This window comes from Lonchura striata, chromosome 1A (genome assembly GCF_050655825.1).
Source record: "Lonchura striata isolate lonStrDom1 chromosome 1A, ASM5065582v1, whole genome shotgun sequence".
Lineage (NCBI taxonomy): Eukaryota > Metazoa > Chordata > Aves > Passeriformes > Estrildidae > Lonchura > Lonchura striata.
Genome location: NC_140741.1, coordinates 48,733,662 through 48,756,339, shown reverse-complemented (window position 1 = coordinate 48,756,339; position 22,678 = coordinate 48,733,662). Strand labels below are relative to the sequence as shown.

At 35.2% G+C, this 22,678-nt stretch overlaps 1 protein-coding gene across 10 annotated transcripts in view; it reads left to right on the top strand.

The window, feature by feature from the left end:
- Positions 1-22,678, top strand: part of ZFC3H1 (zinc finger C3H1-type containing) — a 41,417-nt gene that overhangs the window by 6,000 nt on the left and 12,739 nt on the right. For 4 of the 10 annotated variants that reach the window (XR_014952221.1, XR_014952222.1, XM_085569817.1 and 1 more), the window contains exons 3-23: positions 2,872-2,936; positions 3,197-3,395; positions 3,582-3,808; positions 5,413-5,536; positions 7,095-7,192; positions 8,130-8,333; positions 8,978-9,142; positions 10,702-10,839; positions 11,234-11,352; positions 11,683-11,829; positions 12,749-13,055; positions 13,136-13,267; positions 13,872-14,420; positions 14,503-14,612; positions 15,816-15,947; positions 16,813-16,934; positions 17,476-17,577; positions 17,933-18,049; positions 18,920-19,103; positions 20,816-21,002; positions 21,407-21,598. Coding sequence is in view for 8 of the 10 variants with exons in the window: in XM_085569817.1 (XP_085425943.1) it covers positions 2,872-2,936; positions 3,197-3,395; positions 3,582-3,808; positions 5,413-5,536; positions 7,095-7,192; positions 8,130-8,333; positions 8,978-9,142; positions 10,702-10,839; positions 11,234-11,352; positions 11,683-11,829; positions 12,749-13,055; positions 13,136-13,267; positions 13,872-14,420; positions 14,503-14,612; positions 15,816-15,947; positions 16,813-16,934; positions 17,476-17,577; positions 17,933-18,049; positions 18,920-19,103; positions 20,816-21,002; positions 21,407-21,598 (3,620 nt within the window). In the remaining 2 variants the exon portion in view is untranslated. The remainder of the gene's footprint in view (positions 1-2,871; positions 2,937-3,196; positions 3,396-3,581; positions 3,809-5,412; positions 5,537-7,094; positions 7,193-8,129; positions 8,334-8,977; positions 9,143-10,701; positions 10,840-11,233; positions 11,353-11,682; positions 11,830-12,748; positions 13,056-13,135; positions 13,268-13,871; positions 14,421-14,502; positions 14,613-15,815; positions 15,948-16,812; positions 16,935-17,475; positions 17,578-17,932; positions 18,050-18,919; positions 19,104-20,815; positions 21,003-21,406; positions 21,599-22,678) is intronic. The other 6 variants (XM_085569820.1, XM_085569819.1, XM_021528967.3 and 3 more) reach the window with 6 other exon arrangements.

The following is a 22,678-nucleotide window of genomic DNA, read 5'->3' as shown; positions in this document are numbered from 1 at the left end:
GGTTTTAATTGCTCTTCACAGTAGAAATCATTGACTTTCTACTGAAAGTTTTACTTCTGCTTTTGCCTTGTTCTTTTCTGCAGGAGCAAAATGTGGGGATTTTCTTTAGCTGAAAAAGAACACTTAGAGAACCCTTTTCCTGCATTTCACCTTTGTGTGTTTTCTTAAGTATAAGACAAGATCATGGAATATTCTGAGTTGGAAGGCGAGGATCATCAAGTCTGACTCTTAAAAGTTAATGTCCCATACAGGGATCAAACCCAAGACCTTGGTGTTATTAAGACCATAAAAGATTTTCACAATAATTACTTTGATTATTGTTGATATTCATGAATAATCAAGAAATCATAGGGCAGAAATGGGAAGGATTTGTAGACAAAATGAAGGCAAAGAATAGAATATTAATTCTTGTTGATTAGAATATTAAGTCTTGTCAAAGATAGTTCTGGAGTGCTGATTAAAGAGGGTAATTGCTAAGATGCATTAGCCAGTTACTGAAAAACAAGTGATCATGTCCACCTGGGTTGTACTAAAAGCACTTGAGTTTACTTCTAAGTCTGCAGCAAAATAAGGCAGCTGACTTAAGCTTCCTACTCTTAAGGCTGCATGTAGTTCTAGTAAGTGATTGCTGTGGTTGAGGGTAGTGCTTGAGGCTATCACTTGTCATCAATTAGTGTTCACTAATTTGCCAGTGTGTGTAAACTATCAATTTGAGTGGGAAGAGAAAGCAGTTAATGGATTGAATAAGAATGCAGGTGAGTAATTGGGAGGAATATGAAGAAAGGTAGGACTAGAGCACTGCAAGTCAGAATGATTTATGTGTGACTTCAGAACAAGACAGATCTTGTAAAGAAAACAAAAGAAAAAACTGATAATTAGTAGTCAAACCACCTCATTCTAGGTAATTTCTCCCCCATATGTGTTTCCCATGAATAATATAATTTTTAATGTTTTTAGGAGTTCATACACGTTCTCTTGACAGATACAAATAAAACAAATTTTGGTGGTAAAAGCTAGTAGTCTGTGTGAAGAGAACATAATAGGAACGGAGTAAAACTGCTATTTAAAAAGTTAAATCTCAAAAATCCAATTTCCAAACTGAAAAGCACTGAAGTTGCTAATACAGATCATATGATAATGAAAAATAGATGCTGTAATATGCATATTAAGAGCATTTAATTTTTGCATGATACTCAAATCTGTGATGTATGAATAATTTGAAAGCAGACAGATTATGTATGAATGAATGTTTATTACAATGTAAGACAAGCTTCCAAATAAAAATTCAGCTAAATTGGAGTTATTTCAGATTCACGTGTATTAAGTAAATATATACATATATTACTTATTAAGTAATATATATTTATTAAGTAAATTTATACAATATATTAATCTCCTTACTGCCACAATACATGCTGCATGTATTGGAAAATCAGCAAAATTTGATTTTTACATTTTATTTATTTTTAAATAGTGTACTGGATATTTCTGCAGGTTTATAGAAGTTGAGGAAATGGTCTTAAAATGGTCTTAAAACTCAGGAAAGTTTCAGCCTCTCAAATTAATTTTCTGTGCTTCAGCTGCTCTGACAGGCTTGACAGTATTCTGTACTTCTCACGTTGTGCATTAGCCTGTCATGTCCACATTGTCCCCGTCTGGTTTCAAAGATCATTTGAACTTGTATAGAATGTCCCTTCATATGCTCACATCAGAAAAAACTACTGTACCATGTCTTCCTATTTTCATCCTATGAAGTTGATGGTGAGGAACTTCACATAGTATACTAACTTTTTGAATTTTTTTCTATAGTTCATATGGGTATTAGATATTAATATTTTTTTACGTGCATTAAAAAAATACATGCATGTGCAAAGAAGACCTTCAGCATTTTTTAAGTTTCATTTTTGTATAAGGTCTTGGTGTACTTCAAACAATGCCTTTCTGAATGTAATTTTTATGAAATGTTAGGAAAAGTTAATGAAATGCTAGGAGAGAAAAATAAATCTGAATTTATTTTTCCTATTTTGAATTGTGGGAGGGAATCTTTCTTGGCAGAAAGACTAATATAGCAAAAGTACTCCAAGCTTCTCTAAACATTTAATTCCTTTGTCTCATGTATATAAACATGTATGATTTGATTAAAAATGCATAATTGTTTTTTCAGCCAATTATATTACTAATTATTTGCTATAATAAAGTATGTAATACTGCAATATGTAATGCATTATGTATACATGTGTAAAATAAATTATGTGAATGTGTGTATATATATACATTTTGAAAATTGGCTATATTTTATGTCTAAGAAATTAATATTTTAGCATCTAAATGTTTATAGTGGGAAAACAGCAGTGTACTATTCATTTCCACTATTCATTCCACAAGAACTTTTTTCTATTTTCCTTTGGTGTGAAATGGAGCAAGTGTGTTCTTACTGCAGCTTTGGGCCTTCATATTTAACTCTACAAAAGAATGACGAGTTGCTCAAAATAGCTGCCAGTGAAATATGAGATGCTCAGGACAGTAGCTGATATGAGATGGTGGTATAAAACACATGACAAGAAGTTGTCTATTCCCCTTGTCTGCAAATCTGTTTTAATCTGTTTCTTGAGGAAGTACATTTGAACCTTAAGACAGAGTTACTAAGAAATGACAACTCTTGCCTTAGTCTTAATTTTATCAGACATGCCAAATTTATATGAATGTTTGTACATTTGATCTTGCATGTAGTACTGCTATTGTTTTATAGTGTGTATCAGTGATACTGATAAAATATGGTTGTATAGATTGAAATTCACGTATCATTTTAATGTAGCTCTGACTCATGAGAAACAGCTTGTTCAAAAATACGATATTTTTTTATCTTGGAAGGTACAGAAGACAAAGAGCAAACATCAGTGCGAAAGCTTAGCAGTTCAGATGTTGCATCTGAAAAGGTAAGAAAATACTTCTCCCTAGATGAGGCATGATTGCATTATGATACTCTGATAGCTTTTTCCAAATGGCAGTCCAGAAACATTCTGGTAATGGGAGCAGTCAATTTTTAAGAAATGACACTTAACCAAGAAAGAATGATTTTGAGCTTTCTTTTAGTAAAAATACTGGGGAAAGATTTCAAAAGACCTTGTAAAGAAAAAGTTGTTAAATTACGTTTCTTGACTTTTTGTCTTATCCTTTCTTCTGTTTTCTTCTCAAGAAGCTGCTTGATGATGAGGAGGAGATGTCTGAATTGCAACTTAGGCTTCTTGCACTTCAGTCTGCTAGTAAAAAATGGCAGCAAAAAGAACAACAGGTGATGAAGGAAAGCAAGGAAAAATTAACAAAAACAAAAAGTGGAGCACAAAAAATCAAAGCCAGTACAAAAGCCCATTCAACAAAAAAACCTAGTACTACAGGTAATAAATTTAATGTTACTGAAATGGCTGTCAATGGTGTGGCCTCAAAAAGAAAAGTTAATATGAGCATTGCACCTTTAGTCATTCTAAACTCTCTCACATTTACTCAAAGCTCTTGAACAATCTCGGATTAGGTGGAACCAATTAGGTAAGATGGTGTTAATCAGATACTTTTTTTATTTATAGGCAAGCAAGCTTTGAGGAAGCAACAGACAAAGACCTCAAAGAAGATGCAGCAGCAAAAGGAACTAGACCGGCGGCAGAAAGAGGAAGACCAGAGGAAGCAAGAAGAAGAGGAGGAGAGAAGAAAGAGAGAAGAAGAAATAAGAAAAATAAGGGACCTCTCAAATCAAGAAGAGCAGTACAATCGATTTATGAAGCTAGTTGGAGGAAAGAGGAGATCAAGAAGCAGGGTAACAAATTTCTTACATGGTGTTCTGGCATTACATTTAGGATTTATGAATGATTTCTGTCTTGCCTCACCTGGTGTTGTGTCACCATCCTGTCTGAATCTCCCTCTTCTTCTCCATGCTTCCCCCATCCTTAGCATAATCAAAATACAGCAATGAAAGAAAAGCTCAGTGTACTTCAGTGTTTACAGTCTTTTAATCCCATGCTACATAAGCATTTCCTTTTGGATTTGGAAAATCAGTTTTCTATGAGTTAAACCTTTGCAAGTCAATGACAAAGCATTTTTCTTCTAAAGACATTTTGAACATGGTAAACAAAGAGCAGCCTGTAATTTAACACTAAGCAATCAGTGAAACTTCTATAGCTTTCTTCTGGTAGATTAAGATTTTCTTCTCCACATTTTCAAACTTTTTCTGTCTGTGTATACAACTTCAGTGGGTTGCTTCTCTCAAAATGCCCTTGGAGGGCTTGGTTGCTTTGTAGTATTTTTTCAATGTAGTATTTAATCTATTTTGTTGAGGCATAAGATATGCCAAGACAAAAGGTAATTAGTTTAACCTCACATAGTGTCAAATTGATGAAGTAATAGGCTTACTGCAGTGGTCATCATGCTATCCTTGTGGCTGTTCTTATTCTCTCATATTGAGATTAACAAAAGGCACTTGACTAATTAATGTCTGTCTCTAAAACATTGGTACATTACAGAAAAAAAATACTGTTTATATAGCATTAATTCTGTCAGCCTGGAAGCAATACAGCCACTGCAGGTGGATGCTTCAAGTAGCTTGGAGCTACTAATGCTGTATGAGGAAACAGCATCTAAGGGGATTGAGGCTCCCTGTTTGAGGTCATGTTGTAGAAGAATCATATTCATAGTAATATTGAGTGGAAAACGGAGACTAAAAATGTTTGACTGTAAACAGTCGATATTTTAGAAGCTACCAAAATGTCTTCTGTATGCTTCTGAAAGATACAAGTTAAAGAGTGTGAGAAGTCATACTTGGGTGTTTTGCATATTTTTAGTCCGAGGTACTCTGCATATTTTCAGTCCTGGACATTGATTGGCATCCATACAGTGTTAGGAGTTCAACAATCTGATTTACGAGTTGACAGTCTCTGGGTTTGTCTCAGTGTGGCATGTGGCTCCTTCTGGGACAATAAAGATTCTTCACCCGGGAGTTGTTTCTAGCGAGGGTAGTTGAAGCATTCTTGGTAGTTGCCATGGCAGAGTACCAGAAATAACAAAGTATTTAATTCACTTGCAATTTTTCAGAAATATATAACCATGAACATTTACCAGATATATAATGACCTAAAAGGTATTTAAAAATTGTTTCCATGTATCATAACACCCCCCACTCCATTATCCTGGAAGCCATACAGTTTTAAAACTGCCCGCTGATTTGTCTAGTTGCTACCTGCAGTGGATTTGATTACAACATAATATTCAGTTTCTTTTTCTTGTACAAAATAAGTAAATTGTATTTATAAATCTATTAGAATGAAGAAAAAAATTTAAGGGCCTTTTTCCAGAATTTATTTTATAGTGGTTTACTTTGAAATAATGATGTAAGACCAGGTAAATAAAATACTTTTTTGTGTTTAGTCATCAGATACAGACTTGAGATGGTCTTTGGATAAGCAGTCTACAGAGAGTGCGGGAGGCATATATCAGTATGATAATTATGATGAAGTTGCTATGGATACAGACAGTGAAACTAACTCACCAGGTAAGGCTTAGTTACAGTTTTCTTACATGGTCGTTGGTAAAAATAAGTAAGATGTAGGAAATTAAGCCACTGTTTTAGAAAAGGAAGTGTTTTGAGCTGTTGGAATTATAGAACTAACATATTAAGATGAGCTAATTGTGTTAATGCTGACTCTTTCAATCTCTGCTGTAGTGGTATTTTTAAGGTCTTCAGGGTATATATTTCTCATTGCAGTACTATGGGTTTTTGCTTGTATATTCCTAATCAGCTGTGCAGGGTGTTAACTGGACAGACATCAGCTTTGCAAAAAAAGGGCCTGAGGGTCCCAGTGGACATTGGGTGATGTGTGGGTCGGCAGTATGTCTTTGGTTGACAGGCAAGCCACAGCCTGGATTGTGGCACTGACTGTTGGGGGTTAGTGGCTGGTTAATCACAGGTGAGATTGCCAGTTTTCAGGTTTCACAGCAGAAGAGAGTGACATTCTAGAATGAGTCCAGCAGAGGAACTTTTTGACTAAGGAAAACTGTTTCAGGCTTGTTTTTCATAGAGTTCATTGGAAGACTGCAGCACTTGGCTTACAGAAAGAGGCTGAGAAAGCTGCACTGGTGTTGAGAAAGCTAAGGAAGGATTTTACTCTTGTCTTCAACTATTTAGTGGGCAGTTGCAGACAAGACAGAGCCAAACTCATCAGTCAAATGGCCACAGAAGGACAAGTAGCAACACTTAAACTGTAACAAAACAAATTCTGCTTAGATAGAAGGTGGTCAAACACTAGAGGAGATTTAAATGTTGTGGACTCTCCATCATCCTATATGCCTAGAACTGGACAGCCTGACTTTGAGGGCAGTCCTGCTTTGGGCACTTGTGCTGGGTCCTACATCATCCAGAAGTCTCTTCCAGCCTAAATGAGTTATTGACTTGAGTCTGAGGTGCATTTAAGATAGTTGTGCTTCTGTGTTCCATCTCAACATATGGGGAGTTGAGAAAACTTCATTAAACATGCTACTTGATCAGCTACTTTTTTCTCTTGCTTTTCATCTTCCACCCTCTTGTCTTTTATTTTTTTCATTTTTTCTCCTTTTTTATCAGCCTTTCATATAAATTTTGTTAAAATTCTCTACCTACTGTTTTGTATATGTAAGCTACACAAATCTCTTTTGATAAAGCATCTCAATTTCTTGTTTAATGATTCAGAATTTATCAGCAGTGCTTTGGGTCTGCTTCTGTCCTACTTTGTGTTGTGTTTTTGATACCCTTTAATCAGGCTACTGAGATCTTGTTTGAAAAAGTATAGTCTTGCAAATTAAATTCAGTTTGAGGGCTGCATTACCTTAGCAGTACTGGTTAGCTGTACTTATATTTTGTATGTAAATCAGGAAAAGAAAATGTAACTACTCTTTTTAAAAATATATATACATGTGAAAAAAAAAGCACTGTGCTGTCTGGTGTTAACTTTGAAATTAGTGTATCATAAAAACATTTGTCTCTTTCTGCTACATTAAATCAGTTGAAGCATAAAGCATCATTATTGTTTAATAAATACCTGTCAGATATCTTACATTCAGTATTTTAATTACAGCTTCTTCCCCAGTGCAGCATCCTTTCTTTGAGTGTCCAGTAGGATATTTTCCACCTCCAGTACCACCAATTTCCTTGCCACTACCTCCTCCAATTCCAGTAAGTATCCTTGATAATTTGCATTTTGTGTCTGATTTCTAATGCTAAAGCTGGGATTAAATTTAGATTCTGGTTTTGGTGTTGTACTCTGTTTAATGATTCTCTTGAACTGTCTGTTAGACTTGTGGTTGCTTTTTAAAAACTTTATTTCAGCTGCCTCTTGGCTGATGCAGTTGTTGGTTAATGGAGCTATTGAATTGAAATTCTCTTCATTGTTAGAGCTGTGCTTTTTCATACAGAAAACAAAAATTGTCTGAAGCATATAAAGAAAAAGAGCGAATTGGAACTGCTAGCACAAGGCAACTTTGCTCCTTGACTCTAGGCCACATATGTAGGTAGATAAGCTTGATCTCTGACTTGTTACCTAGAGGGGTGAAAAGCCACGACGTACAGCTCATCAGTCCTTCAAACTTTGTGCCTTTTGACTGTTTTCTGTCTTCTCACCTAAGAGTCCACATGGAAGTTCAATTAGTGCAGAGCTTTTTTCATTACCAGTTTTTTTCACTGAATGATTGTTACTCAAGCAATAGAAAGGCACGATTTCCTCTCATGACAGCTTCTGAACTTTTGACTAAGGGAAGTTGTAATTTTGTTAGCTAAGGTATAGTTTCATAAAACTGTTTAAAGACTGCTAGTCAACTATATTTCTCTGGCTGGAGTACCTCTGGTTGAGATTATCACTTACATTTAGTTTGTATGTCTCCATAGCTTCCACTATCCAAATCTAACTATTGCTTCCATTAACCTCTGTGAGAAAAAACCTCCTGTTCAGTCACAGCCTTTGACAGGGATGTAAATGTAATTTGAGTGTTAATTAAACTGACACAGTTTAGGTTACTTTTAAACCACGGAATAATCTAGGTCTCAACCTCTTCTAAGTAATCATAAAAGAGTAGTAACTTTCACATTTCAAACCTTTGTTTTTTTTTTCCCTCAGCCTGTACAGTCTTTGAGCCATCTTTATATGGAGGGTATTCCTTGTGTTTCTCTTGAGCCACCTCCACCCCTTCCCCCTCTTCCCCCTGAAGAGCCTGAACAACCACCAAAACCTCCATTTGCTGATGAGGAAGAGGAGGAGGAGATGCTCTTAAGAGAAGAATTACTCAAGTCTCTAGCCAACAAGCGTGCTTTCAGAGCTGAGGTACTCTATTGTTTTTTGAATGTAAGCCTCTAGATGGCAATCTTGACTAGAATTTCAATGCAACCTGCTGTAAGTGATGCTTACAGGGGTATTATGTTGCATTTCTGGAGACTTAAAAATCAACAAGAGCCACTCTGGAATTGTAAATTGTACCTTTGCTGTTATTTCTGAAGGAATTAGGAAACTTCAAGGTACTGAAAATGGAGTAAGTCAAAGGAATGGGGGTTTTCTGCCAGAAAATGTTTATTACTTTTGAAGTTTTCTGTTAGAAAGTAAGACAAGTAACTTTGTTTCAGCCTCCTAGGAAAAGGAGTTGGAAGAGGTTCACTGGTTTTTGTTGTTGTTTTGAGGGTTTTCTTGGAGTGAGAAGCTAAGCTTGTGGTTTTGAAAAAAATAGATTGGTTTTGACCTTACTTATAGGGTCTTCTGCAGTTGACCTGTGAATAGCTGGCCTGTTCTTCTGTGCCTTTTTGATATTACTGCAGAATTGCAACATTTGTCTAATCCATTTCAATAGTCTGCCTAAATCACATTTTCAAGTTCTGAGACATGCATAAAACAGTCTCATTTATTATACTCACGCTTTTTAAGATAGTAATGTATGGTGTGTATTTTTAAGATCATGTTTTTGTTCTCTTTTTTAGGAAACATCAAGTAACAGTGGTCCACCTTCCCCTCCTGTTCCAGAGAACTTGCAGCCTGTGCCAAGAAGTAATCTGTCTGCTGTCAGTATTAATACTGTGTCTCAGCCACGGGTGCAAAGTACAAAGTTTGTTAGAGTACCAAGGCTTCCACGAGCAGTGATCACAGTAAGGAAATACTGGTGATTCCTACTAATAAGACTGTGAATGGAAACTGAGCTCAGTTTAAGTGAAGAGCAGACTTAGACTTAGGTTTTTTAGTGATACAGCCCAGAAGAGTGAAGCTTCAGTTAAGCATTTGAATTATTAGTCACCTTGACAAACCATATGCTCTTCTAGAAAGACCTTGACACTCGGGCAAGAATTTATTGCTGAGTAGAACATCAAAATATGCCATCATACAGTGAACTAAGAAATTGTAAATATAGTTCAGTTATTTTCTAATCCAGACTAGCATAGACACTATTGCCAAAACAGGGGCAGTCTTGCTCTTCCTCCTGTACCTGGCCAGTTGGTATCTTTCTTCCTTTAAAGTAGGGTCTGGAGCATCAGTCCCACTGCTGAACTTACTTAATGTGCTAACTTGGTTAGAAAACTAACTTTTGTGGGGGAAAAAGTACTTTTCCTTCCAGGAGAAGTTGAATTTTTTCAGTGAATGGTGTGTATGTCAGAGTTGGTATGTCTCAGCGTGGCTGGAAGAGAGTATTTGTGAGGAGAGCCAGTGCCTTGCACCAATATAAACTGGAATTTCACCTGCCTCTCCTATTGTGGTGAAAAATTGATGCAGAAATAGTAGATAGAACCCATATCTTGAGAATTGCACAGAGTATCTAAAAGAGCTGATTGTGGAAATCTGAGTATTTTTAATTTAAAAAAAATGGTGGTTTTTTGATGGGGTTAATGCTTTAAAAGACACTTACAGCTTTGACAAGGTTCTGTTCTGAGGTAAAGGGCAACATATAGCTATAGTTGTCCAGATCTATAGTGGGAGATCAGAAAAGCAGTCCTGGAAATGTGATATAAGTTCCTTTTAACCTCAAATGCTCTGGGGTTACAGCTTAGGAAAATCTATGTTGTCTGCTTGTTTCTGCATTTTTCTTTGTGCTGGAATTAATTGCCAGTTACCTGATCTTCAGTGAGCTTTTTAAATTTGTGTTGGCAAAAGGTGATTATGATTTCCTGTATTCATTATTTTCTGTTGATGTTCTACCAATTAAACTGCCTGAGCAGCTCACTGTAAGATGAGCCAAGTACATCTGTGGGACAAGAGACATTGCAACTGTAGCAGAAAGATGAGGGAGTTTCCGCATGCCTGCCACACCAATTCTAATGCAGATTTGATTGGCTGTTACCTCTCAGTTATTTTAAAAAATTCCTTGCAAATGACAAATGATAATTTTATTTGCAATTAAATTAATTAATAAAGTATAGGAGTTAGATGTTTGACATTTGTATGCTATGACCATGAACCAATAAATGTGCTACAGATACTTGGGAGTAGGTTGAAAATGTTGGAGTACCTTTCATGTTAAAATATCAAGATTTTGTGTAATATTACTGTCTCATGGAGATGTACAAATGCTTATTTTTTTATTACAATGTGGGATTGGTGTGTATAATAACAAAAGGAGTTAACTTTCTTTTTCTGTTCTTGTAAGTATGTCCTGTGTTACACCTATGTCTCTAACTTTGTCTTCTTACTGTAAAACTTTACATTCTCACCCCAGCTTCCAAAACACAAGTCTGTTGTGGTTACATTAAATGACTCAGATGACAGTGAGTCTGATGGAGAGCCCTCTAACTCAAGTAGCAGTGTGTTTGGAGGACTAGAATCTATGATAAAAGAAGCAAGGAGAAATGTTGAGGTAAATGCTGTAAAATTTTTCATAATTTTAATGATTTTTCTTTATATATGGAATTTAAACTTTAGAATTAATTCAAGAAATACTGAATTGCACCAGAAGGGGGTAAGAGTATGTTAGTCCTGACTGGAGAACTATACTGTAACTTGGATTGCACAAGCTAATACATTTTTTTTTTGTTGAAGATGGCATCCTGAAGATAGAACTTTAATGTATTTTGGTTTGATTTTTTAAAATTAAAATTCAATGCATCGTTAGGCAAAACCATAGTGGCTTAAAAGATCTTACTAGCCTTGAACAACTTTAAGTTAGTGCTGAAATTCCTCTTATAAATACTACTTGATAGCTGTATTTTTAACTAGTGTGACTGGTACTGACTTGAGTCTAATTGTAACAGGCATCAAAAATCAAAGCCCCTCCAAAATCAGAAAAAGAGAATGATCCAATGAGAACTCCAGAGGCTCTGCCAGAAGATAAGAAAATAGAATACAGACTTCTAAAAGAAGAGATTGCCAGGTAACCTTAGTTTAATTATTAATATAAAATGTGTTTTAGCCATTTACTAACTAGTCTACTTTTGTAACCTGAAGGAAGATCTGAGTTTAAAATACTTGCCATCAACTTCAGGTTTTTCCCCCCATGCACTTTTTTGGTAACATGACAGAGGTCAAGAAAATCCTGGGATTTGAACTGACTTAAGAGTAACTGCAGTTGTGGAAAGTACTTTTTCTTTTAACTTAAAATCTTGTCCTGCTGCTCTTTTCAAAGATTTTAAAACTCTTGTGAGTATACATGAAAATGAATGTTGAAGCTACTGAACAGCTTTGTTTTTAACATTTGTTTCAGTCGTGAGAAACAGCGCTTAATTAAGTCTGATCCAGTGAAGAACAATTTGTCCCCTGCAAATTCTGATGGTGAAGTTGATGGAATTGGGAGACTAGCAGTAGTAACCAAACAAGTCACAGAAGCAGAAGCAAAGCTGAAGAAAAACAGGTATGCGTTTCACTGTCCTTAGTCCTACATTTTGCTTAACATTATGAAGAGTAAATATTTTCAAATGCTTAGCATTTAAAGAACAACAATTTTTCCTGTTGTCTTGAACTATTCAGCCTTTAATTCTCTTGCTGTGCAAAAGGAATTGTGTTGTAGTGCCAGTGTCATGTTTGATAACTTTTAAGTGTGATTTGTCATACTAAGTGTTTTCAGCTGTATTTATGTTGTGACAAGAATATGACTTCTGCCACCTAATACGGCTTTTCTCTTGTGGCATGCCTCTTTCATGTTTCTCACCCTAATTTCCAATTACGAAGTAATTGAAAGTAAAGTGCTTTGCATTCTCTTCTCAGCTTCTTTTGCCACTTGATTATTTCTGTATTGTCTTGTGAACAAACTGGGTTGTGGTCAGTCATGAACTGAAGAACAGTCTTGTGTCCTCTCTTTATCCATGCCCATCTACCTAAGTGTTTATCTTCCTTTGATGAATAGCTTTTTGTAATTTGTCTACTCTATTGTTGTGCCATAATATTATGTCTTGTAATCTGGTAGTGTGTGTATGTGCCCTAAGATGAAACTAGGTTGTTACTTAACAGAAAGCAAGAATGTGTGTTTTGGTTGTCATTATACTAAAAGCAGACTTAAAGATAGAGCATTTTCTTGCTTTGCCTGTCCTTGTAACTAGAATGCTTTTTTCTGTTATACTTACATGCTGAACTTGGGATGCTAAAATGTGCTGTATATATTGGCATTATTTATTGTCTTATGGATGTTAGGACTATCTGGAGAAGCTTAATTTGTAGTCTTTTTGTAAGTGAGGAGAGCTGTGTTCTTAAATAACTGGGGGCTTAGAGGAGCAGTGGTTGCTCTAAGCAGTTTACCTTTGGAACAAATTGTGTACATTCCTTTTCTGTTTCAGAATGCTGTTGATAAAGGATGAGTCTGTCTTGAAAAATTTATTGCAACAGCAGGCCAAGAAGAGAGAGAATGTTCGAATTGCTGAAAATAAAATTAACAAACTGGCTGAACAGCTACAGGCAACAGAGAAGATCTTGAATGCTAACAAGGCATTTCTCAGGAGGATTCAGGAACATGTAATTGGCACTCTGAAATGTTTGTTTCCTAGAGCTGGAAATCTTGAAGTGGGATGCCTGATTTTTGGAGGCAGTAGGCTTTTCTTTGAGTTACTTACTAATTCCCATCTAGTTAGATCTCATTTATTCCATGTAATTATATTTTATTATCTGGTCATATCTGTAAATTTACATCTTGCTGTAGCATTTAGTTTTTATTTTTATTTTTTCAGATACATAAAGTTCAACAACGAGTTACAGTAAAAAAAGCTCTGGCATTAAAATACGGGGAAGAACTTGCTCGAGCAAAAGCAGTAGCAAGTAAAGAAATTGGGAAACGAAAGCTAGAGCAGGATCATCTCGGTGTAAGTCAGCATGCTTTTAAACCAAACTACTTGGGAAAGAGTATAAATTTTAATTAACAACGTTCAAATGGAATTTCAGGAAGACATTTCAGAGACAATGTAGGGAAACTCTTCAAAACCTGCATTTCTATGCTCGGGGAATGGCATTCATAGATAAGTAATAAGAGGAGCCATATGGCTGTGAAAAAAGAAAATACTGTCTGTAGACATAAATGATTTTGTTAAACTATCAAGCTAAGTTGCTGCAGAGTGGATCTGATACTGTTTGAAAAACAAGGCTAAAATATTTTTCTAAATTTTAGTCCTCCTACTCCCAACATCACTATGTACTTGCTTTATAGCTCAGCTTCTAACTGGGGCCAGAACTTCTGTGCAAGCCCTCCCTGTATATGATATAGGGTAATTTTTATTGCAAAACCTGCAAGTCTGCCACTTGAATTGTGGCAAACTTTTTGTGTTTTTCTACTGTTTGTTGAAATCTTCAGGCAAGAGTTTAAAATCATTTTTATAAACTGAATTAAGTACTTTGCCTATGTTTTTTCTTATTGTTGATAGATCAGTAGATGAGGAAAATTAAAATAAAGGGATTTTTTTTTCTTTTTAGCCAAGCAAAATTTTGAAATTGGATACCTCCCCTGCATCAAGTCCAAAAAAACCTTCAGCAGAATTGATTGCACTAGAGAAAAAACGACTGCAACAACTAGAGTATGAATATGCTCTGAAGATTCAGAAGTTGAAGGAGGCCCGCGCACTTCAAACCAAGGAACAATCAAATACTACACCTCATGTAGAAGAGGAATCTGAATTTGCATTACCTCAGCCATCACTTCATGATCTTACACAGGACAAATTGACTTTGGACAGTGAAGAAAATTACTTTGATGATGAAGTTTTGTCTGATTCAAACAGAGAACGAAGGAGATCTTTCAGAGAATCGAATTCTTTTACTAAGCCAAATCTCAAACACATGGACACTCCAAAACAAGAAACTATAAACAAATTTTCTAAAAAGGCTTCTGAGGAGCCTGAGCTGTTCCTTGGGTTGAATATTGATGAACTGAAAAAACTTTATGCTAAAGCTGACAGCTTGAAAGAACTGCTAATGAAAAGTACTGCCTTTATTGTGCCTAAGGAAGATCTCTTGTGTGGTCAGGTAAATGTTCTACAGTTAAACGTGAAGCTGTTGTTACTAGTTGGTATCACAACTGCTATATATCTGTTTATCTGTTTCCTAGGAAATTCCAGTGGACGTGGATTTTCTTACATCACAAAGTAAACAAGCTGAACTGAAACCATTTCCATTTGGACCGTATCGTAGTCCTCTTCTACTGTTTAAATCCTACAGGTGTGAAGGCTGTAGCAGCTCTTTGACTTGTACTTATGTATTCTTGTTCATATGTTCTTCAGTGCCTTCTGGGTTTCAGTCTTCCTTGAAACCCAGGCGTGTACAGAAAGACAAGACTTAGTGAGAAACTTGACTATCCCTAAATAGTATTGCCTGGTTTAGCAAATCTAATGTTTTTATTCAGTTTTTTTTCTGCTGTGCACATGTCCCTTGGTTTTGTGCAATATGCTGCTTTTACATTGTATTGCATGTTGTTTGATGCAACTAAAATAAAAATCCACTTTACCACTTTTTAGATCTAGTACAAAGCAGTGTAAATCCAAGAAGCTTTATTTCTTTGTACTTGGCTAGGATATACATAATCTGAGTCAAAATTGGCTCAATCATCTATTTTTGGACTCCTCCTCAGTGGAAAGAGGCATAATCACAGTGATTCATCTTGACAGTAATATCTGCAAGTGTAATCAATTTGGCACATTTGTCTTTTGACTAAAGAGAACTTTGTTCCTATACATCAAATTTTAGACAACAAAAGTTGAATTTAAACTGGAGAAGTTGTATCCATGTGCTTCAGGACTTAAGTAGTAGAAGATGGAGGATGCCATCTTCACAGGAGTATTCATTTTAGCTTGTAGCTTATGATGTCAATTCCTGAAGGAGCTAGGAATCCCAAAATTGTTGTAGTCAAACTTCAGCTAAAAAATTAAAACAAGTGTTAGTCTGCTAGACTAAGGCTGGTTTTGTTTGTTTATGCATTCTAAGGCTGATACATTTATTTTTTTCCTACTGTTTCTTCAAGGTAATCTTTAACAGTTCTCTTTACCACTTCTATTTGATGTTGGTCTTAATACTGATTAGAGCATGAGATTTTCTATAAACTACTGAAATGCACTTCGAGTAGCTTGATTTCCATGCTGGGTTTTTGCTACACTCCTGTTTTCATATTAATGAAATTCTGTACCTAAAGGAGATAAGAATGCTAGAGGAAAACTTAATTAGGTTGAGAAGTATTTCATTGTTCCCTTCTTCTCGCTCTTGTTTTTATCTTGTTTTTAGCCTGTAGGTTAATGATGTTTTTGGTTAGTTAGCAGGGTTTTGGAAATAATGAGATTTAATACTGAGAGAGTTTTTTAATTACTTTTTTCAGAAAACTGATATCTTGCCTGGTGTACTTTATGGCAATAATTTGCTGTTTCATTTTAGGTTTAGTCCTTATTTTCGTACCAAGGAAAAGCTGTACCTCAGTTCAATAACGTATAGCAATATGATTGAGCCAAAACAGTGTTTCTGCCGCTTTGATTTAACAGGCACATGTAATGATGATGACTGTCAGTGGTAAGTTCTTAATTTTTGTGGCTTAAATTAAACCTCTCCTCTAGGTACCTTGAGTCTGAAATAAGTACGGTTTTCTTTTCTTTGCAAGATCTGGATATGTGATCCTATGTGCAAGTTCTAGACAAGGTTATTTTTAATACTCTATTACAGATACTTAGTTGGAAGAAAATCTCCTTTCAACTAAACCATGAAGAAAGAGGAGGCTCTTTAGATGTAAATTTAAAAAAAATAGTATGGCCTTATAGAGAATATTTAACATTTTTCTAGTAATTGAAATGGATCTGGTTATATACAACTTCAGCATAACCTTGTAGGACCTCACATAGTGATACTGTTAAGCACACTTGATATGAAAGGCATATACCAAATAAATGATTAAGTGAAAAAACAGTAATATTGTAGTGTAATTCTAATTTCCTGGAAAAGTGCTAGCTAAGTTTGTTTCCTTAAAGGCTGGTGTTAAACTGTATTTAAAAATAATTTGTTTGCCAGTCTTCTGCAGTGTATTTAAAAGTGGATATTAATTGGTTAGGAATTAACTCAATATGGAAGCCTAACTTTTGGTAAAATAGGAGTGAACTTTATTCTGGATCAGCTTTTAGCTACTGTCATCAGACCATTGTTTGACTCGTTAAGATACAAAGTGATATCTAATTCTCATAATTATGTTACTTGAACTGGAAAGTTCTAAATACTGTGCTGTAGGCATAACTTTAGAAAAAGCCCAGATACATTTAACCAACTTTCAGAGCAAACAATACTTTTTTTGTGGTTATTGTTTTCTTTATGCCTTACCCTAGAGCATACTAAAATTTCTTAATATTTGTTACGATAAATGTATTAATTGCTTATTTATTTGTTTTAGGCAGCACATGAAAGATTGCACTCTTAGCCGTAAGCAGCTCTTTCAGGATATTCTGTCTTACAATTTAGAACTGATAGGCTGTTCAGAAAAAAGCACTGATGAGGAAATCAGCACTGCCACAGGTTGAGTATTTTGTCTCTTTTGTATCTAAAAATTAATTTCTAAAGAGAATGTGTTTCATTAAAAGCTCTTGGTGCACGGACTTTGATGTGAAACAGTATATAAGATACAGCTATATAATATTTCTTTCATTGTCTATTTCAGTCTTTGTAGTGGGTAGTTACCTTGGTGTCTTACAGAAAGAAAAGTATCACTGGTCTGAGGAACATTACATTAAAAAAGAAAAGTATTGCTAGGATTCAGGGTGTTGGGGAGCAGTGAGCATGGAGTCTTTACCTCTCTCCTTCCTCAGTTCTTCCTGTAACTACTGGACTGACCTGTTTCAGCAGAGCTGGAATCTTATAACAATGACTTTGCCATATAGGAAAGTTGCCAAAGAGAACTTGCTTATTTTTCATTTCTTTGTGCTAGTGTGTTAAGTTACCATGCCTCTTAAAGCAGTCATATTTCATAAATTTATCATAGATTGTATTAAATTGCTGTTAAGTTACTTAACTGTTTTAATCTATATGCTTACCTAAGCTGCGCATATTCTTGTTTCAGAAAAATATGTTGAAAAACTTTTTGGTATAAACAGAGATCGTATGTCAGTGGATCAAATGGCAGTTCTTCTGGCCAGCAACGTTAACGAGAGTAAAAGTCACAGTAAGTAGCTTGGTAGATTAAGTGCAATATATATAAATGTGTAAAAACTATTTAAGTACCTTTATGATTTTGTAAACCAAGAATATATTTTTATATAATTTATTTATCTCAGTGTTATAAATTCTGATTATGGTAAATTAAAGTCATCAGAGCTTAAGGCAATAATACAATAGTTGTGCTTCATTGCGTAAATAAATTCTACAAATGGAACTCCAACAAATTTTAAATAAGTAGTAGTGAAATTTATATACTTCTGTTGAACTCACAGAATCTTTTTACCTAAAATCCTTATTAGGAAAAATATTTTACTCTTGAATACAGAAAAGTGAAATAATTTTTACTACTTTGTTTACAGCACCTCCACATACAACTTGGAAAGAGAAAAGGAAATGGAGACCAAAGTACTGGAGAAAACCTCCGTTAGATAGTAGCAGCAGTGAAGAGGAACAATTTGTTGGACCTATTAAATATGGTAATCTGGATGTGTGGCACCCTTTAAATGAATACTAGAGGAAAAAAGCCACCTACATCTTTCTAACACTTGATTTTTAAAGTGCTTTTTGAGGAAACCAGTGCTTTTAATAGTTTCCTTGATTTTATACTTCCTGTATGCAGACTTTATTTTGCATAAGTTTTTGGGTAAAGTTTGACCTACACTTGTAATTCTAGTAGATTTTTCCTTTAATGTGACTGGAAATTAGGGTGGGATTTCTAATTACCTGTTCTTAAAGAAAGAGCATAAGGAACCATTTCCCTAGAATGTTTCAGGCTTTGCCATAGACCATTAAGATTTAAAAAAAATTTCCTTCAACAGCCCTGCTTTCTCCTTCCCCTTCCTGCTGAACTTTAAATAGCAAAGCATCAGTATTCAGTTACCTTAAGTTTGTACAGAATTTTTATTTGGTGTGCAGTCAGGAGTTAAAAAAAAAGCTGTGGTTAAGCAGCATTTGAAACTTGGAAGCTGCTAGAGAATCAGTAACCTGATAGCATTTAACATGTGACTCTTGCAAATAGGAGCTTTAGGATTTGTTATCGAATCTCTAAAAAGCATTTTGAGACTCAGAATTGAGATAAATTTTTCCTAATGCTGCCTGATAAACTGCCTTAGTTGGTGTCTGTTGATCAAGGCAGCCTTTCCTGCTAATTCTTTCATTCCTTCACATTTGAAATATAACCAGTTCTCTAGAGACAATACAGTTTGAAGTATGCTGAGATAATGCTATTTAGTTGTGATCAATGGGTATAATTGGAATATATAAATGCCACCTCTTGTGAGAGTTACCTATCACTATTGTTTTAAAAAGGAAATTCTATTTAAAAACAAGTTACATATTACTTACAGCCCATCCCACAGAACATAAGAAAAGAGTTCCAGTGCTTGATACTGTGGTGACTCCAGATGATGTTCGGTATTTTACAAGTGAGACTGATGACATTTCCAACTTGGAAGCAAGTGTCCAAGAAAATCCCTGTGATGTACAGCTTTGGATTAAACTTGCATATAAATACTTGAATCAAAATGAAAGGTATGTCTGCTACATTTGAGACCTTGCTACATTTGGCCTTGCTGCTATGATCAAGTTTCCTATTTGATGGTAAAAAACTTTCTTCAACTATGCCACAAATAATTCATTGCTTTAAAGCAGGTTAAAAAATAGGTTATATTTCCTGCTGTATTTAGTACAGTATATGAGTAATAAATTACATTGGTGGTTTCTTTGGGTAGATTCTTTTTTGGAATGGAAGTTGATGGAAAGTGATGTGGGAGAAGTAATTTGTTCATGTTTGAAAAGTGTTCTGTGTAAGACTACAGTGGAGTGTTGTACTTCCAGCAGTAAAAGTGGGCCAATGAACTCAAATCATTGTTCTCTACAGCGTGAACAGTTGGAATGATGTCTGAAATTAGTTTCATCAGCCATCTGTCTTATAAGTACAGGTCTGATAGTTGGTTTTATCCCTGTAGAAATCATCCAGTTGAGTACTTGGTTTCTCATTTTGTGATTTTTTTTTTTATTTTAACTTTAGTTTGCTGAGTTTCTCTAGCTTCTCTTTTTTAAAATTATTCTGCAGGCTACCATGTTTCTATTGGCAATCAGATCATTTGAATAGGAATTCTGTCTTGATGGTTTCATCCATTATGATTGACTTCAGTTTTAATAGTGAGGTACAGTTGAGCAACTGTAGCAGGAAGTAAGGGGAATGGAGAGAGCAGCTCTACTTTAAAAGCCTTGTTTAAACTGTGGATAGTGAAAAATGTAGGAAGAAATCAGTTTAACTGTATCACTAGGTGCCTAAACAATAGAAGGGGTAGAGCTGGAAAGGCCACTAATCAGACTATTACCAGCAAGTAGCAGCATGAGAAGAGCATGCCTTCTAAATATAAGTGTACTTGGGAAACAATCAAGAAAAGAGAACCTAGTGGAAGATATGCATACTTTTCTTAAAACAGCCACCTCTCCCATTCCTACTTCCTTAGTAGTCTGAAGAAATTTGGCTGTTCTAGTTAAGTGAAAGTGGGACTGGGAGACCTTCTGTTAGGGTTTTTTTGAGACTTGTATACTTCTTCTCATAAATGTCCATGCAAAATAATTTCTAAAGATGTTTCAGAATAAGTGGGACCTCAGAAGCATTCTGTGGTTTTATGGAAGATGTATTTATGAATTAAAGCTCGGCTCTGTGGTTTGCAGTATAGTTAGTTATTTCAGCTAATTTTATATTACTTGGTGGGTATCATCTCATGATTTTTTATGTCAAAAAATAAAATTTCCATTTTTTTAATGTTTTAGAGTCAGAACCTGTATGATATGCTGAAATAAAGGCTTATATTTAATGACTGTAGAAAGTAAATCAAATATTTAATAAAAGTGTAACTTTACTGCGCCTCTAAAATAATCTACTTAAGTTCTTTAGCTTGTGTGCTGTAAATGCCATTATATCCTTGCAGCTTGAGAACTTTGCTTACGGATCAATCTTACCAATTTTCATTTAATTTGGACTCTTACTTGAATTGTCACTCTTCATAGAATACTTATTTCTGTGCACTATGATAATTGTACGTCATAATCTCTGAAACTTGCTAAAGCTTTGAGACCTTGATAGTAAAGGAAAGCGTGTAAGAAAATATACTGTATGTGACTTCCATTCTAATTAAAAGTATCTATTTTCATATTTGATACTGTGGAAGTCATAATACCAACACAATTTATGTGAGTCCTTTTTCAATATATAATTTTTACAGCTCGTCATCTGAGTGTTTAGATTCTACTCTAAATGTTTTGGCTCGAGCCCTGGAGAACAACAAAGAAAATCCTGAAATTTGGTGTCATTACCTCAGACTTTTCTCAAAAAGAGGAACCAAGGAGGAGATACAGGAAATGTGTGAAACAGCAGTGGAATATGCTCCCTCTTATCAAATCTGGTGGACAGTAAGTAAAAATTTCAAAGTATAAATTAAATGTTCTTGTGTGTGCTTTCTGCTCTATGAAGTCAGCATGTGTGACAGGGAAAGTGTCAAATGAAAAGCACTGTAGGTTTTTGAAAATGCTAAATTTGAAAATGAAGCTATTCAAATTCTTGCAGGTTATATGCAGAAATTATCAGTTTTCCTCTGGTTGTAGAAGTTATTTAGAATCATTGTGTTACATTGATTGCAAAACTGGGGTGTTCTTGTACATCTTGAAAGTGGTATCTTTTGAGGTTTAATATGAAAATTTGGTGTGATAAGATAGTAAAAGGTATTACTTGAAGTTTGTGATCTGTGTGATTTTTAAACCTTAATCTAGAAGCTTTACTTGTATTGTGATTGTTACTATTATTTATTTCTCTCTAGTTTTTGAATTTGGAGAATTCCTTCGATGGAAAAGACTACGTATGTGGGAGGATGCTGCAGTTCCTAATGGAAGTGACAGGAGGAGGAGAAAACCCAAATCTTGTGTCCTTTCAGTTGCTAGAGACTCTCCTTTACAGGGTTCATTTAAGCCTGTTTACAGGAAGACATCAGAATGCTCTTGTTCTGCTGCAGGTAACTTCCAAGTTATCACCCCAGGAGTGTTTTCATTGCTTCACCTTTTTAATGTGTGTGACTGTGGCAGTTTGACTTTAGTGGAACTGTGCCTTCCTTTAGGAGAATTTCTTCAACAAGTACAGGCTTCTGCATTGAGCTATGATGCTATTGTAAAAGCTGGATATACCTTTGGGGTTTTGTTGCCTACTTTTTTTGTTTGTGTAGCTAATAGCCTAGACTACTAAATCTCAACATAAATCCCAGGGAGATACTTTATTTTTTGGTTTCTTGTAAAACAAAAATCAGATTTTTGCAGTGAAAGGTCTGAGAGTATTGCCTCAGGTATTCAACATTGCTACAGAAGTTATCAAGCCAATAGTTCTTGGGAAAGAGCATAGTAGTTATCTAATAGTGTTGCTCTACTCTCAAATCTGGAGACTGTTAAATTAGATTTTATTGCTCCTATCAGCTCTGAAGTAATTGAATTGTGTCAGGCCAGAGCTATGTCTGTAGGAGTAATTTAGGTGACTGTTAACTCTTGCGTAGATGATAAAAATGGTGGCTGAGAGTGGGAAATGGACATCACCCTCTCCCAAAGTCCTTTCAGTTGCAGGTTGTTTCATTCCTGCTAGCAGGTGCCAGCTGTTGCTTGTTGCAGCCTGTCACTGTCCTCAGAGTTTGAGAACCTCAGGCTTTTGTCTGGCTCCAGTTGGAATAAGACAGCACAATGCTGTGCTGGCTTTCCCCAGATGTACTGGGAAATATAGTTCCAAATGAATAAAAAGAGCAGAGCTCTGGAGAAAAAACTGTGTCAAATCAACATGGAAATCCAGGGAGAATAACACCGGTTACCCTTACCTTTCTGCAAAGCACAGTCACAACGTCAAACTTTTTTTCCCCAAATTAATCTGAAATACGTAGTTCAAAATAATGGCTTGGCAAGAGATTTTTTAATTGTATTGCAGAGAAAATAATTTTGAAGTAACTGCTACATCAGAGTAAATAGCAGTGTGTATTGGAAAACTTGACAGCAATTTTTTTCAAGTATTTTGTGGACTTATTTTTCAATTAGTAAGTGAAATGCTTTTGAAACACCAG